The sequence below is a fragment of the Protopterus annectens genome, chromosome 2.part1 (genome assembly GCF_019279795.1).
Source record: "Protopterus annectens isolate FY-2018-M chromosome 2.part1, PAN1.0, whole genome shotgun sequence".
NCBI classification, from domain to species: domain Eukaryota; kingdom Metazoa; phylum Chordata; order Ceratodontiformes; family Protopteridae; genus Protopterus; species Protopterus annectens.
In genome coordinates, this window is record NC_056729.1 from 1,343,738,950 (window position 1) to 1,343,755,987 (window position 17,038).

At 38.8% G+C, this 17,038-nt stretch overlaps 1 protein-coding gene across 2 annotated transcripts in view; it reads right to left on the reverse strand.

The window, feature by feature from the left end:
* SH3TC1 (SH3 domain and tetratricopeptide repeats 1) overlaps positions 1 to 17,038 on the reverse strand; it is a 773,464-nt gene that overhangs the window by 385,180 nt on the left and 371,246 nt on the right. For both annotated transcript variants that reach the window (XM_044062806.1, XM_044062804.1), the window contains exon 8: positions 6,608 to 6,681. In XM_044062806.1, coding sequence (XP_043918741.1) covers positions 6,608 to 6,681 — 74 coding nt within the window. The remainder of the gene's footprint in view (positions 1 to 6,607; positions 6,682 to 17,038) is intronic.

A 17,038-nucleotide genomic window follows, 5' to 3' on the forward strand; every position in this document is an offset into this window, starting at 1 on the left:
ATAGGCAGCCATCCTAACCTTTATTCCATACAGTACAGGAGAATTATAAAAAACATTTTGCTTAAGGTGTAAAAATAAGGTATCCAAGTAAAGATTAAATAAGATGGGAGATAATGGGCAGCCTTGTCGGGTACCATTTTTGATTTTTATCCTATTCAAGCATTCGTGATTTATAAATAAATTTGTGTATGCATTTCTATATAGTATCCTTAACATTGAAATAAACTCCTGCGGTATATTAAAATAAGATAATGTATCAAATAAATAATCCAAATTAACCCTATCAAATGCTTTCTGAGCATCAATAATTAGGGCGTACAAATTCAGGTTTTTATATTTCGCATAAGAGATTAAGGTATGGAGCGTTAAGGTATTATCCGTGGTCTGCCTCCCATCCATAAACCCCACCTGTTCCTCTGATATTATTGGGTTTATTACCTTTTTCAGCCTACTCGCCAGAATGGATGTCATGATTTTCATGTCCATATTCAAAAGTGATATAGGCCTGTAATTATCAGGGTTTTTGGAATCACCTTTCTCCTTTAATATCAGAACTGTCCTTGAGGCATTAAAATGAGGATCATTAATTCTATTTAGAGTGATATAATTAAAAGTCTGTGACAATACACTGCTCAAAATCTCACTAAAAGATTTGTAGAATTCCGAGGTCAAACCATCTGGGCCTGGGGCTTTGTGAGGCTTTAGTTTCTTGATTGTCTCGGACACCTCCTCAACTGTAATCGGTTTGATTAAATCTCTATGAAATTCCTTGTCAATATTAGGGAAAGTGATTCTCTGTAAAAAATCTTTTCTGTCTTTATCTTGCAAGAGTGTCTGCTTCTCACCATAAATCTGATTAAAAATGTTTTCAAAGGTCTTCATGATATCTGCCTTGTCAGTATATGTAGTATTGTTATAGTGTATTTCAGTAATTAATCGTGTTGATTTCATCTGGTTAATAATACGAGCTAATGCTTTCGAGGGGGTTTGAATATGATTTGCATATTTAACTAAATTTCTTTGTTCATAAAGTGACAAATTTCTATTATGAAGTAAAAATAGTTCTTTTTGACATCTTAATAGCTCAGTTTCTGTCTGTTCATTAAAGTTCCTCATCAAATCTTGGTCCAGTAATTGAATTTTAGTTTCTAAATCCAATTGAGTCTTCTTTTGCAATTTTTTATAATATGTAGCTTTTTGTATAAATAGTCCTCTTAGCTGTGTTTTAGTTGTAGCCCATTCTATATCTATTGGGTGTCTATTTTGGGAAATATTATTTAGTGACTGTTTAAGTATCTCCTTGACTTCCATTAATATATCTTCCTTGGTTAGTAAATATGGGTTCAAGGACCAATTATACCCTCAAAGCCTCTTAGTATCCATATTACTACTGTTTAAGGTTAAAGTTATCTTTGAATGGTCTGAGAGTTGTCTGACTTGATTAGAAACACTGGGGTCAGCTGAGATCAACACCTCTGAAATTAAGAAAAAATCAATTCTCGACCACATTTTATGGCAGGTTGAATAATAAGTAAAATTCTCTGCTTTCCCTTGTGAGTGTATGTGTTTAAAAGGGTCATAGAGTTTGAAATCCATTTTCAATTCTTTCAATGCTACCATTGCCTGTTTATTGAATGCTGAAGAAGCACCCAACCTGTCTAATTTAGGATCTTGATAAGAGTTCCAGTCACCTCCCAACACTATATAGCAATTATTGTATGACTGTAAAATGGAATAAATTGAAGTTATGAAATGATGCTGATTAACATTAGGGGCATATACACATATTAGTACTATAGGTTTATCATAACATTTGGATGTGAGAAGGACCAAACACCATCTACCCTCCTGATCCATTTTCACATCCCTAATATCTCCCTGAAAGTGATTCTTAACTAAAATTGCCACCCCTGCACTATTTGTTGTTCCTTCCGCCATCACAATCTTCCTAACCCATTTCTTATCCTTCACTGACTCCCACTAATCATTAGTCATATGCATTTCTTGTAATAAAATACAACATGCTGATGATTTAAGAAACAAGTGAAAAAACAGCTTTCTTTTTTTCATGTTCTGGAGTCCTTTGACATTCCAAGATTCTATTATCCACATTTAACGTTCATTAGAAATATAACTCGATATCTAATCTCTTTGAGCAACCTTAGAATAACATAAGTTGGCATATCATCAATTGTATGGAAGCAAAACTGCCATCCTATCCCTACCCAGTGCCTACCCACTATTCCTCTGGACTAGGATGAACATAGGTTTTTTACATTACTGGAAACCATCTGAGTAACTAACCTACTAATTCTATTATTTAACAATGAAACCCCATGCAAAAAACCTACAACAACTACTTCTACATCTACAAAGCCTAATTCTGACATTCCCTACTAAACACTACTTATAGGTAACTACAGCTCTGTACATATTTATGGATATACAAATAAACTAATTGTACCCTGAGATTCTAATGTACTTCAATTCACTTCAGCTTTATATTTAGCAATAGCAAATAACATTCTAAATTGTTGTTCTATACAGTATTAAATATTAGTTGACATAGAAAGCAGACAGTTATTTAACATTTCCCAACATCCTGTATCTACTGAATGAAATGATCTAACTACTTTAATCTGCTTTGTTCTTCCCCTACAACTTACCTACTAACATATTAATATTGAAAATCACTGCAGTTCAAAATAAAACTATAATGGCACTTTCATTTGTAATAACCATATGTGAATAAGAGAGGAACCAAGGGGTTAAAATAAAAAAAGGAAAAAAAAAGCATGAAGGGAGCACAGCAAAAGGAGAAGAAATAAGAAAAAATGCCTTAAATTACACATAAAAAAAAAAAAAAAATAATAACTTCTATGTTCTTTTATTATTATATGCACATTGTTTAAATCTGATCAACTAACCATTTTTACATCATTTATCAGTTATAAATAATACAACCTATCTACAGGAATAAAGGAAAGGAGTAAAAGAGAAGGGAGATATAGGGAAAAAAAAAGAGAAAACAAATATGAAAAAAAACTACAGTACCTTATTCTGCCACTACACATAACCATCTCCTTTTTTAATACACAATGCATTTCCACAGCGTTTACCTGCATCACTTTGACTTCACACACTATCTTACAGTCCTTTCCCTTCAAAATAAGTCCAAACAGGTTTTGTTTTACTTCGCCAGCAGTTCCTCTTTCTTCTCAGTTATTTAAACTGTAAAGGCAGTTCAAATCCTTTCCTTCGCGCTCGCGACAGTGGACCCAATTCGCGAACGGACCTCCTGGCTGCACCACGCTAAAAACAGTCCCTCTGCTTCCTCTAATGCATTTCCTGTTGCCTCGTGGATCAGAAACGCTCGCTACAGCCATAAAACTTTGTGGGAACTTCACGTTGAAACTGGAACTACGAGATAAGAAGATAAAATAATAAAATTCCAGGCCTGCTACAAGAAACAGAACAGACAAAGGATTTTAAAGCCTCAGATTGTCGTAAATGAGGCATCCCATTCTCCCTGGTGCTGCAGAAAGCCAAAATGGATTGTTCACATTTCTGAAGATAGGAGAGCCTTAAAAATCTTCAAAAAAGTAGGTCTTGCTTCTTTCCTTGTGCTTACAGAATATTTAATGCCATCCACAGTAAAAATTAAGTTATTAGGATATTTCATTTGAAATCTGATATTTTTATCAATCAGAAACTTACAATATGGAGCCAGCATTTGTCTAGATTGCCTTATTTGTGTTGGTAAATCATGTGCTATGGAAATGTTATTATTTTGCCACATTATAGATCCACCAGATTTTTTAATAGTTAACAGTACTTTGCTCACATCTTGGTAGTTCAATATTTTAACATAAACAGGTCTGGGTATATTTGAAGCTTGAGATTCTCTGTATGCTCTATGCGCCCTTTCTATGACCATCTGCTTAACAACCTCAGAGTCCTTGAGCAGTATTTCGAATATTTGTGTAATAGAAGTGATCAGGTCATTATATTGAATAGATTCTGGGATCCCTCTGATGATTATATTGTTACGTCTGGATCTTGCTTCCAAGTCCAGAATTTTACTTTGCATCATTTGAATGTCAGTTCCATGTGTCTCTGTTCTTTTAGTGAGCATTAATATGTTGTCTTCATTGGTAGCAATTCTAGTTTCTGCTTTCTCCATTCTTTCGAGAATCCGATTACATGTGTCACTAAATGAAAGTGTTTGAGATGTTAGCTCTTTTAAGGCATCCTGTATAGGTAGCAATGCAGATTTGATTTCTTCCATTGTGACCTGTTGATCAGATTTTGTTGATGGCCCTGTTTTTGCAGTCTCTTGCTGTTTGATAGTTTTCTGTCTCTTGATTAAAGATTCTTTCTCCGGTGATTGCAAAGCTGACAGCTTGGTTTTGGAAGTTGTAGTTTCCATATTTTTGTCCTCCTTTGACATTTCGAAATTCTGCACGAAGATTTATTTCCCAAAGAAAAGTTACAAAAGTGAGATCAGTCAGTCATTTGTTTGGTGCTCTGTTCAGAGTCAACCTGACAATCAGATCCAATCCTGCTATTACCAAGTATTTTTTTTCGATTTTTCTTTCTCAGAACCAAAAGTGACTTCTAGTCAATTAGTAATAACTGCCAATTAGTTTGTTTACTCTAAGTATAATTCCACATGGTTGATTTTTTTCTCAGGTATTTGAAGAGCTGAAGTACTGCAGTGCTTATAGAGCGGCAGCCATCTTTGTTCCAAATCAGTTATTTAAACCACTGCTTGGTGGGAAAACAGGACAAACTGAACAAATAGTTTGCAAGCAGTGAAAAGTAGCAACAGTTACTTTGCAAACAGTGAAAATAGCAAAAACAGCTTTACAAATAGTGCAGACAGCAACAGAATATGATTTAACAGGCACAGTAACACAGACAAATGCACTACAAACAGTGCAGTTAAAGTATTAAAATACAGTATTAAATAAGCGTAACACAATAAAAAGTGCAGTAAATAGTATAATCACGCAAAAAAAAAAAAAAAAAAAACAGGCAACTTATGTTTTTTGGGAAGCTTAGAACCCTCTTGTCATCTGGTATCTCAGCTCAGAGTGGTAGCTGGTGGCTCACCTCAGTTCAGATCGCTTCAAACAAGCCATGTCATTGCTTGCCACAGGTCATTTTACTAAGTTGCCTTATATTGTAAAACAATGCCCAAAATATGTAATGTGCATGACTGTGAGATGCCAGCCATGATTCTTTGGTATGAGATCTACAGTATGATCATGGCTACCATTGCTACTGCTTTTGATAGGCTGTCCCAGTATTACTATAAGGATTCAGAAATCTGTCTTTACTTGCTCCACAAAGACCACTGGGAGAGCCTGCCTGGCTAATCATTTGAGGGTCTCCAGTATAAGGTTTCTGCCTGCCACTGCCATCGCACCAAGAAGGTAAACAGCATTTGGCTTACTGCCATTGTGGTAAGCATGTTTCTGAATCCCAGGGTATGACTTCTTGATGTATATATGGGAAACATCTACACAGTATCAGTTACACTATGACTCATTAAAGACAGAAACAGCCAAAGCTACAACCAGATGAAAGTAAAATTGTTAGCTTTAACTGGATGAACTCATGTGTACTAATCCTAACCCGAACCCTACACCTACCCGTAAACTCAACATTACACATTACCTTACTAAACCCACTTTCCCCTTGCTGTAACATTATACAAGGCAAAAAAAAAAGATACAAAACACATAGAACACCAGATGCAGCTCTAAATCTATCCCCTTACCTAACCACTTACAATAACTCTGACCTACAGACACTCAAACATACACACTGACTGCTAGAACACTATCTTTGACATTATCACAACTGACACATTTTCAGGTAAATATTCTTTTTCCCAGCATTCCAAGTTACCTGCATTATATAAAACTTGAATTCAACTACGTGATTCACACAAATAAACATTCACTCATTTTATATATATACATATACTTTTGATAAATATATATAGATAGAGAGAGAGGTGGATATATATAGCTAGTAAGCAGAGTGGAATGTAAAGTAACAAAAATGGCAATGCATTCTGTATCATTTAAAATGTAAATGAATAAATAAATTACCCAAAATAAATGTCTAATTTGTGGATTTTTTTTTTTTGCTTGAATCATGCAGCATATTCCACCAAAAACGTACTGAAAGGCAGAGACTGAATTACACTGAGGCTACAGTCATCACATACTCAGATATGTTGTATATCACTATGCTGTCCTGAGACCACACATCAACAGGAGGAGACAGAGGACACATTTAGATGTGCTATACAAAGGTACAACTTAAAAACTGTTAGACATCTGCTTTTTAAATAATTTAAATGTAGAATAACAATATGTCATGCTTGGGTGTGGATTATACTATTCATGGTTGGCTTCATCTACTCACTCTGGCTTCAACCTTGTAACCAAAAGGTATCAATCAAGGATAAACTCTGTTATCCACAGCTGAATGTGATATGTTTCTTAAACTTAAATGATGCAGGAGTGTATGAAATGCATGCCCACACAGCAACAAAATATAAACAAAAATAAAGTGTTATATAACGTCTTACCAATTTCTTGAGAAAATTCAGTCCGTGTTTCATTGGACAAGCTGACACTTTCGCAATATGTCTTCAAAAACCACCTAGAGAAAAAGTTTTCATGAGTACCTTTTGGTGCAAATATAGATACATTTGTAGATGTATGTATTTATGTTGGGGTTACATATATTTATGTTGGGGGTTGGCAAAATGGTAAAAACTTTTACCTTACAGACACAAGGTTCAGATATTGATTCTCACTTTGGCAAGCATAGCTAGGCTTAAAAAAGAACCCCAGGATCAATAGCCTAGTAATCATCTATATATATATATATATATATATATATATATATATATATATATATATATACACATATACATATACATATATATATATATATATATATATATATATATATATATATATATATATATATATAAAAGTACATATGGGTCTGTATCTTAACACACTGAAAACTCATAATACTAAAACTCAGGGCTGAACAGATATCACTCAAAATGCATAAAACCAAAAACTCATTAGACATGAAAACATTCTCCACAAGAAATATCTCCTAAAAACATGTTTTTGCGGGGGCAAACCTTCCTGCACCTCCCATTTGGGGGCAAACCCTTCTTACTCATATATACTAACTTCCTGATCACACAACCATAGGGCAAAGAAAAAAAATACCACACACAGTGAATCAGTGCTTAAGAGCAAATATGGACATCTACAGATCTGGGGGTACAACATGATGTTGATCATCACAATTCGTGCATACTGTGCCTAGACTCATTTCGCTAATAATGCCTATGATAAGAAATGACACAATTCTATACATTCTACACAATACAGTTCTACACTTTTCAGTATTATGGGTTTTCAGCAAAATAGATTTGACTTCATTGATTTCATTCTTATGAGTTTTCAGTGTTATGATAGGGGCCTATATATATGTATATATATATATATATATATATATAGATATAAATATAGATGTATATGTATACACACACACACACACACACACATATATATATATATATATATATATATATATATATATATATATATATATATGTGTGTGTGTGTGTGTGTGTGTTATTCAGTAATTGTTAAACTTATCTAATTACTGAAAAAGCCAGAGAGTTATACAAATCTGTTTGTCCTTCTCTACAGCTACAAAATATATTATACAGTGAGAAATTTTATCTTTCATTAGACTCTACAACATTCTGACTCTGAAGAAATAGTCAGAATTTCCCTCTGATATAATTAAATCCACTGAGAAAGCAATGAATGTGTGACAACTGAAGAACTCATAAAACATCCACCATATTTTATCTCTACTAAGCAGCAAAACAAATAGGATATGTATGCATACTACTCCATATGAGAACATTACAGTGTACACTACACTACTCACTATGAGAACACTACAGTGTACACTACACTACTCTCTATGAGAACACTACAGTGTACACTACACTATTCTCTATGAGAACACTACAGTGTACACTACACTACTCTCTATGAGATCACTACAGTGTACACTACTTCTGCACAAAAATTCCAGACTCTGAAAAATGCTTACAACATAGTTGCACAGAAAATGTTAAATTAGTGCCTGTAAACCATTATAAAATATATTTTTATATCAATGCATTTGTGTGGATCCAAGCCCCCTTCACCTCTTATTTAATGAGTTGTGTCCCTCCACACGCCCACTTCTTAATTATTCTCATTCTGGGGTTGCAGAGTTTTGGAGATCAATGCAATGTTCAGGTTTGCCTGAAATGTGATACTCCAGTCATCTTTGAGATTGTATGTAAAATGTGCCAACAAATATGTAATGATGTAGTGGAGATATGATGGATGAACCACTGTTGTCTATATGTGGAGTACAGGGTAGAGCTGTAGCTAGGCCATTTGGCACCCAGAGCAATCCTTAGATTGGTACTCCTTATCCACAACATCATGAAAAAAGACAAGGTTCCCTGAAGTTACACTAGCCATAATATCAACTGCAGCTGCTAAAATGACTGCTAATATGTATTTATTTATTTAATATATATATTTTTTTTTTTGGGGAGGGGGGTTGAGACTATTGGTGAGGGAGAGAGTGGTCTAGTATGGAGACCAAAGTTTTAGTAGGTGGAGTAAAATTAGAACTAAATTTATTAGCCAAGATGTAGCTATGAATTCTGGGTCAGAGTGGGTATTACCATTTGCAATGACTTCAGAGCAAGTCAAAACATTATTGCAGATTTTTCACACATTGCTGAAAAAAACTTTCTGGTATCTCTAATGGTGGTAATTATCTTGTGCTCATAGGTAGCCTGATTGCTTCTTATATTATTCTTAAATGACTTACTAATTGGATACTTGTAAGGGGGCAACATTTTATGAGATTAGAAGCTTACATTTCTTGTTATATAATTTGTTGATTTCGTTATCTCTTGAGATTGAATGTTTCATGTATTTATTGTTTGTTCATGTTGAAACGGGAAATTTTTCTCTATACAATGATTTAATATGTTAATAAAATCCCTTAGTTAAAGCTGGATTGAAATTTAACAAAAACTGGTGTGAATGGACCATTTATGTTTTTGAAAAAGTCAGTAACATCTGATTGGTTTAGCTGTAGTCTCTGAATAGGTTCATAGGTTGTTACAAGGCATGCATTTTATGAGGCCATTAAGGAGCCTAGCCAAAACCCCCAATTGTCACAAAGCACTGTCTGGTTAAGTGACTTGCTGAAGGTCACAGAACTGACAAATGAACGCAGAAAAATTCAAAACCTATGCTTTTGGAACAGGAAACATCTCATTGACAAGTAAGAGCTTTACTCGTCTGCATTAACTGTCAGACTAATATTCTTCTTTTTTTTTTGTCCCCTGACATAATTTTTACAGCACTGCTACTCAATGTCTCGCATCCATGCCAAGTCTACTACTATGTTAAACCCCCATGGACTTACATCAATAATCTGCTTGGGCCAGGTTTGGAACCTAAGGGGGTCCTGGGGCACTCAGTCATACACATCATTGGGAGGTTTTTTTTTTAGCCATGTACACCACCATCTCCTCTTTGGACCATACCTCCCACCATGCGATATCCCCGGCCTCCACCAGGGCTCATCACAGGAGACACAACATCATGAAAAAAGATAGAGTTCTCTGAAGTTATACTAGCAGGTTGCCCTCAGTCGGCCTGAATTCCAAAGTCTTGGGTCCTGCATTGGCTGTCGTCGCCCCTTCCCTGACGTCAGATTGTCAGGGGTATAAAAGAAGCAGCTGACACTATTTTCTTCAGTTTTTCTTGCCCCAGATGTCAGGTGCCCCCAAAAAGGGAAGTCAAAATTTATATCTATATATAAAATAACATGCAGTAAAATAAACTTTACCTTCATCCACAAGCAAATACACCACATAGGTTGTATGAATCAGAGAAGGAAAGATAGGTTCCATCAGAAGAAAAGGGGGGATGGCGGGTGGGTAACCTGGACTGCAACAGTGAATACACTCGAACATCTACATTTATGGTAAGTGTACACAACTGTACTATGTTCTTCATGTTTCACTGTTGCAGTCATTACATTTGGGTTGATTCCTAAAGCTATGGTTGGGAGGCTGGAGCTAAACAGCATTAGGAGCTGCTATGAGACCCTGCAGAACTGCAGTGGCAAAGCCTGCCCTGGATTTGGAGTAGAGTGGCAGATGCTAGTGCTTTGTAAAGGTGTGCAATGAACTCCAAGTAGCTGCCTCTAAAATGTCCTTGGTTGGTATTCCCCTGAGAAAGGCTGCTGAAGTGGCTGCAGCTCTGGTGGAATGTGGCCAAATGCCCTTAGGCACTGGCTTGCCATGCTATAAGTAGCAGAAATGAATGCAGTGGCCTATCCACTTTGAAATAGTCTGATTTGAGATGGTCTTTGCTTGTGTTCCTGTAGCATATGCCACTAGTAATTGCTCTGTCTTTCTGAAAACTTTGGTTCTGTCCAAGTAAAATCTAAGCTGTCTGCGTACATCCAAAGAATGCAGAATTCTTTCCCCCTTGTTCTGTGGATTTGGATAAAAGGTTGGCAGATGAATGGTTTGGTTAAGAGCCACACTGGACACCACTTTAGGCATAAATGTTGGGTTTGTCTTCAGGGAGACTCTGTCTGGATAAAAAATGATAAAAGGTTCCACAGCCATGAGTGCCTGTAGCTCTGAAACTCATCTTGCAGAAGTTATTGCTAGGATCAGAGCTGTTTTCCAAGATAAATACTTTATATCAGCAGTAGCAGCTGGCTCAAAAGGAGGCAGGGTGAGTTTTTCCAAGACATAGTTGAGGTCCCATGCAGGCATTGGTGATCTCCTTGGAGGCCTTAAATTTTTGGCTCCTCTGAGGTACTGTTTTAATAAGGGATGAGAAAAGATTGGTGGCTCTGCATTGTAATATGCCAAAATGGCAGAGGCATGAATTTTAATAGATGAGAAAGATAGGCCTTTGTCCAACATCTCAGTTAAGTATTGTAAAATCTGAGGAATATTTGGCACAGCTGTATCTGTTCCTTGTGCCTGGTTCCAAGCACAGAATCTCTTCCATTTTCCAGCATAATATTTTCTAGTACTAGGCCTTCTGGCTCCCAAAATGACATCCATCACAGCTTTTCTGAGAGGTGTGTTTTGTATAACTACATTATCCGCCATGCTGCCAGGTTTAAAGTCCTGAGCTGGCTGTGCAGGATCTGACTGTTTTGCTGGGACAGTAGATGCGGTACTTGAGGTAGGGTCCAAGCTGGGCATTGAAACCAGCTCCTTAATATTGGGTACCAGTGCTGGTGGGGCCAGTCTGGTGCTATCAGTATCATCTTTGGCTTCTCCTGTATGACCTTTAGGAGTACCTTGTGGAGGAGAGGCAGAGGGGGAAAGGCATAAACTGATAGGTTTTTCCAGCTGAAGGATAGGGCGTCCACTTTCCATGCTTGTCTGTGATAAATCCTTGTGCATAATCTCTTTAGTTGGTAGTTGTGAGGGGAGGCAAATATATCTATGTCCGGGCATCCCCATTTCCTTGTTATCATGCTGAAGACTTGTGAATCCAGCTTCCACTCGTGTGGATCCATGAGGTTTCTGCTTAGTTTGTCTGCTAGAGTATTTTTCCTTCCTGGCAGGAATTGTGCCTGCAGATGTACTTGGTAAGTCAAAGCTGTGTCCCACAAGGTCATGGCTAATCTGCAAAGGGGGTAAGAATGTGTGCCCCCCTGCATGTTTATATATCACATGACCGTGGTGTTGTCTGTCTTTATCAGTAGTTGTCCTGGTTGATGTAGGTCCTTGAATGCTGTCAGGGCATTTTGAACAGCTAGCATCTCTTTTTGATTGATATGTAGATGCATTTGGTTTGAGGTCCATGTTCCCTGAATGCATCTTCCTGCCATATGGGCTCCCCAGGCATAATCTGACGCCTTCGTTGTTAGTGTTTGCCTGGCTGGAGGTAATGTGAATGGCTGCCCCTTTTTTTGGTGACAAGCCTTTGCCCACCATTGAAACTCCTGTTGCAGGCAGGGAATGAGAGTAATTATAGTTTCCAGGCTGTGGCAATGTTGAGTCCAAACACTTTTTAGGTACCATTGAAGTTTCCTCATATGCAGTCTTGCGTATGGAATTAGTAGGATGCAGGATGTCATGAAGCCCAATGCCTGCAGAAGTTTTCTTGCAGATAACTGGGCCTTTGTTGCTAACATTTTGATGTAGGTAGCCAGTTGCCTTTGTTTGTCTCGTGTGAGATAAGCCATCTGAGCAGTTGTATTTAAGCTTGCACCCAGGAATATTATCTCTTGAGAGGGTACTAGTTTTGATTTCTTTTCGTTGACTATGTACCCTAGGCATGTTAGAAGTTTTTTCACAAACGCCAGATGCTGTAGGAGGATGTCCTTGTTCTCTGCTTGAATTAGACAGTCATCCAAGTAAGGATATATTTGTATTCCTCTTTGTGTGCAGAATGCAATTACTGGTGCCAGGCTCTTTGTAAAGACCCTGGGCACAGTAGATAAGCCAAAGGGCAGTGCAGAGAATTGGTAATGCATTGAGCCAGCCTTGAATCTGAGGTATCTTCTGCATATTTGTCTGATTGGGACATGCAGGTATGCCTCTTCTAGGTCTAAAGTTACAAGCCAAGCGTTCTTGCCCAGCATGGGCAGTAGCTGCTGCAAAGTCAACATTTTGAATTTTGGTATATCCAGGAATGTATTCAGAATCGATAGGTCCAGTATTGGCCTCCAGGCCTTGTCCTTTCTGGGTACCAAGAACAGTCTTGAGTAAAATCCTTGTCCCCTCTCTTGCTCTTCCACTTTTTGAATGACCCTCATGTCTATGAGGGATGAGACTTGTTTTTGTGCCTCTGCCCATTGATTTTTTGGCAGATCTGGCCAGCCGTTTGCCTTTGGCAGGGTATGGAAATGGAACTTGTAGCCTTGTGACATGATATTTAGAACCCACTTGTCCTGGGTTATAATGTGCCAGTTTTGAGAAAAAAGTGCTAATTTTCCCCCTAAGGGTGCTGCCAGGAAATAAGTGCTTGGTGCAGGCAGGGGGAAGTCAATGGGACTGTTTCCTGTAAGGCTGTAATGTGTCTTCTCCACTTTTGGAGGTAGAAGTACCACATTGCTTTGACCTGTATGAACCTTGCGCCTGGGATCTGCCTCTAGGGCGTCTGGGTCTACCCCTTTGAGGTCTGTCTGACACAGGAAAGGACCAGTTCTTTGTTGGCCAGTGTCTACTAAACCTAGGTGGCTGTACTTGTAAGAAATCTTTGACCGTTTGCATAGATTTAGCCTTGTCCACCATTTTCTTTAACACCTCTACTGCTTTAACAACCAACAAAGAATCATGCTGTAAAGGTGCATCTAATAATTTAACTTTAACATGATCAGGCAGATTTTGTTCCTTTAACCAAGCGTGCCTTATAATTACAGAACCTGTAACTGTGGCCCTGCAGGAGGCCTTTAAAGAATCAAAACCACATTGCAAAGTATGTTTTCCAACTTGTTCAGCTGCATGCAAAATATCCAGCATTTCCTTGTTTTCTGCACATTCAGAGTTTAACATTTTCTATTTAAGCAATGCCATGACATGCTGCTGATATTTGAGCATATGAAACTGACAGTTTAAGGCCCTTATAGCCAAGGTAGCAGATGTGTAAACCTTTTTTCCCCATCTATCCCGTGCCCTAGAATCCCTGTCAGAAGGGGTAGGGTTTTTTGCAGCGGAAGCCTTAACTCCCTTGGGACCCTGAGAAATAGTTTCTGGGTCTGCAGCAGGGTTTTTAAAAAGGAATTTATGTGAGTCAGGAACCCTGTAATATCTGTCAGGCTTAACAGGAGCTGGAGGTAAGGAGTCAGGGGTAAGGCTAGACTCCGAAAACACATCACCTACAATGTCTAAAACAGGAGGGATGGCTAGTGGCTTGTGCTGAGGTAGTAACAGGAAATCCCCAAGCCTCTTTTTAGACTCTGAAAAATCTTGGCTCTCCCAGTGAAAATACTCCCTCATGGTATGTAAGGTTTCCCCAAAAGAAATGTCCTCAGGAGGAAAAGCTGAAGGTATGGATTCTTCAGCATCAGAATCCTCATGGGGGAAAAAGAATATTCCTGATCAGAAGAGGAATCAGAAGAAATGGAAACCTGATCTGAAGATTCATAGTCAGTCTCTTGCCAAGGCCTCTTATCAGGAGGGGGATGGGAACCCCTGATCAAGGTAATCAAGTCTTTGGCCATTTTGAGCATCTGTTTTTTGGGCATGGAGGCCTGTACACGTGGTTCTTGAGGTTGCTTCTTTGCCTTTGAAGGTGCTTTAGTCTTTGCCTTTGAAGTCAGTTTAATGTATAGATGTTTGGGTCTGAATACACCCTCAGAAGCCAGTGCCTGCTCAGCGGCTCCGGACCCATCTGAAGGATCAGCATCCGACGCTCCAATACCTTGAGTTTTCAGCGGCATGGCTGACTCCACGTGGGAGTCGGTAGCAGCCTGCGACTCTAAAGTAGCAGTCATCAGGGGCTGCGAAAGTGCCTCACTGAGAACCAGAGAACCGGCAACTGGCTTAGGAGAAGCTTTGTCGTCGGTTTTGGGCCTCGGCTGTCTTTCTTTTTCTTTTTCTTTGCGTTTTTTGTGAACTCCTGAAGTCGGATGGCTTTCCGATGACATTTCTGCATAATTAAATCTGCATCCAAAGTAGTTTAAAGCAAAATCATACTGACGTTTAATAGTGCGTTAGTTAAATCTAGCACAAAACCGACAACCCAGAAAATTATGATCAGGGCCTAGGCAAGGAATACAGTAAGAATGAAAGTCCTTATGAGGTATTTGCTTCCCACAAGAAATACAATTATTAACTTTTTCTGACATCAGTTCTGGAGCAAGAAAAAAGTTTCCCCAACGGGGTTTCTTAGCTTTATAGATCTGAAATTCGAACTCGAAAATCTCAGGAGTCGGCCGACCGGCACTTGCGAACTGCTTCTGCTTCGAGCACCGTGCTGCAAGAAAGACTAAAGAAAATGACGTTGGCTGCTTCTTTTATACCCCTGATGACCTGACGTCAGGAAAGGGGCAACGACAGCCGATGCAGGACCCAAGACTTTGGAATTCAGGCCGACTGAGGGCAACCTGCCAGCAGGATTACCCAAATGTAATGACTGCAACAGTGAAACACGAAGAACATTGGTCTGATTTAACTAGGGAAGGTAATACTATTGAAGTACAGCAAAGGGAAGAGGATTTGTTTAAGAAAAGGTGTAGGAGGTTTGGGGCTGTTGTACTGAAAGTAAATATCTGGTCAGGAATCTGAAGCTGATGATGTCAAGGAAGGCATGGCTGGTGCAGTGGTGCAGCAATAGCATTGTCGCCTCACAGCAAGAGGTTCTCCTGTTCGATTCTCGGCTGTGGTGCCTTCTGCGTGGAGTCTGCATGTCCTCCCTTTGTTCATGTGGGTTTCCTCCAGGTGCTCCGGTTTCCTCCCACATTATAAAGACATGCATCTGGAGCATTTCTCCCCGGGGCTCTGCTGAAAATTGGCTTTGTTCCAAGTCGGACTTTCCCAGTTAACAAACGTTAAATAAATAAAAATTAGAGGGTTAGAAAAAACCCACAAAAGGCATGTGCAACACGTCTTAGGCAAAGCAGGAAGGTATGTCTCCCATGCTGTCCTAGGCTGTTACTAACTGGAGCTCCCTAGAATTACATAATTTATGTAGCCAATCACTGGAACCAGTGATGGCTGCTTTCTATTTAGGCATCATTCTACATGAGGGCAGGATACCACTCAATCCAAGAGATTTAGCATACTTAAAAAATATACACTGAGATCTTTATCATATCTCTCTGCATCTCCTCCCAGGCAAACCACCTGACATGGTTTACCTCAGAATGAGTAACAACTATGTCACACATATTTCAAGACCTGAAGGCCCAGATGACTTCCCTAACCTTACTACCTCAATGACAGTTGATGATCAGTCTGTTCTTTGACAGGCTGGTGAATATGCTGACTATAAGCTTGATAACAGAGTCACCAAAAACAGATTTCTTTCATTATTATTTATTGCTATTGGCACTGTCTGCATTGAGTGAATGGTATTTTTAGTTTGGTGACTCCTTGCAGCATGTGCTTATGTGGTGGTTGTAAATATGAATGTTGATGTACTTACACGAGCAGTGGAGTGATGTCAGTAAGAGACTATGTGTGTCTGATATGCCCTACCACCTGTCTAGGAGGAGTTTTTTTACTACCTCAGCATCTGTGGGTTTAAATTTATTGACAAGATCTGATTGCTCTACCTCCACTTTCTTTATTTAGATGCATCTCTCACAGATGCATTTTGTGCCGCGGTGGTGCAGCGGTCGCGTTGTCACCTCACAGCAAGAGGTTCTCCCATTCAATTCTCGGCTGGAGCGCCTTCTGTGTGGAGTCTGCATGTCCTCCCCACAGTCGAGTGGCGTTAGAAAGACATGCGTGAAAGGGCATGCCTTCGTTGAAGGTTGGGCATCGAGCTGGCATCTCGGCACCATAAAAATCTACTGCCAATCATTAGCAGACCGGAGTTCCACTGTGGTGACCCCTAACCGGGAAAAGCTGAAAGAAGAAGAAGAAGAAGTGCATTCTCAGTAAATATGAGGAAGGCGCTACAATGCCGGGTCTATATTAGAAGAATGAATGGTAGGAATGTCGACACCCTCTTGATCAACACGTATGTGTCAAATGAACATTTCAGCAAAGGGCCACATCATCGATTTCTTTCCAAGGGAAAGAAATCGGTTGGCCATTGTGTTAAAGCTGCCCTTTTCCCCACTGTAATGTGATCTCGGAGTTAGTCTATTTAGTTAGGGGGGGTGTGGAGCACAGCCCCCCACATTGGGGGTGTGGGGGGAAGCCCCCCCCATTTTATAGTGTGTGTTATATTGTGTTTTTTTTGTATTT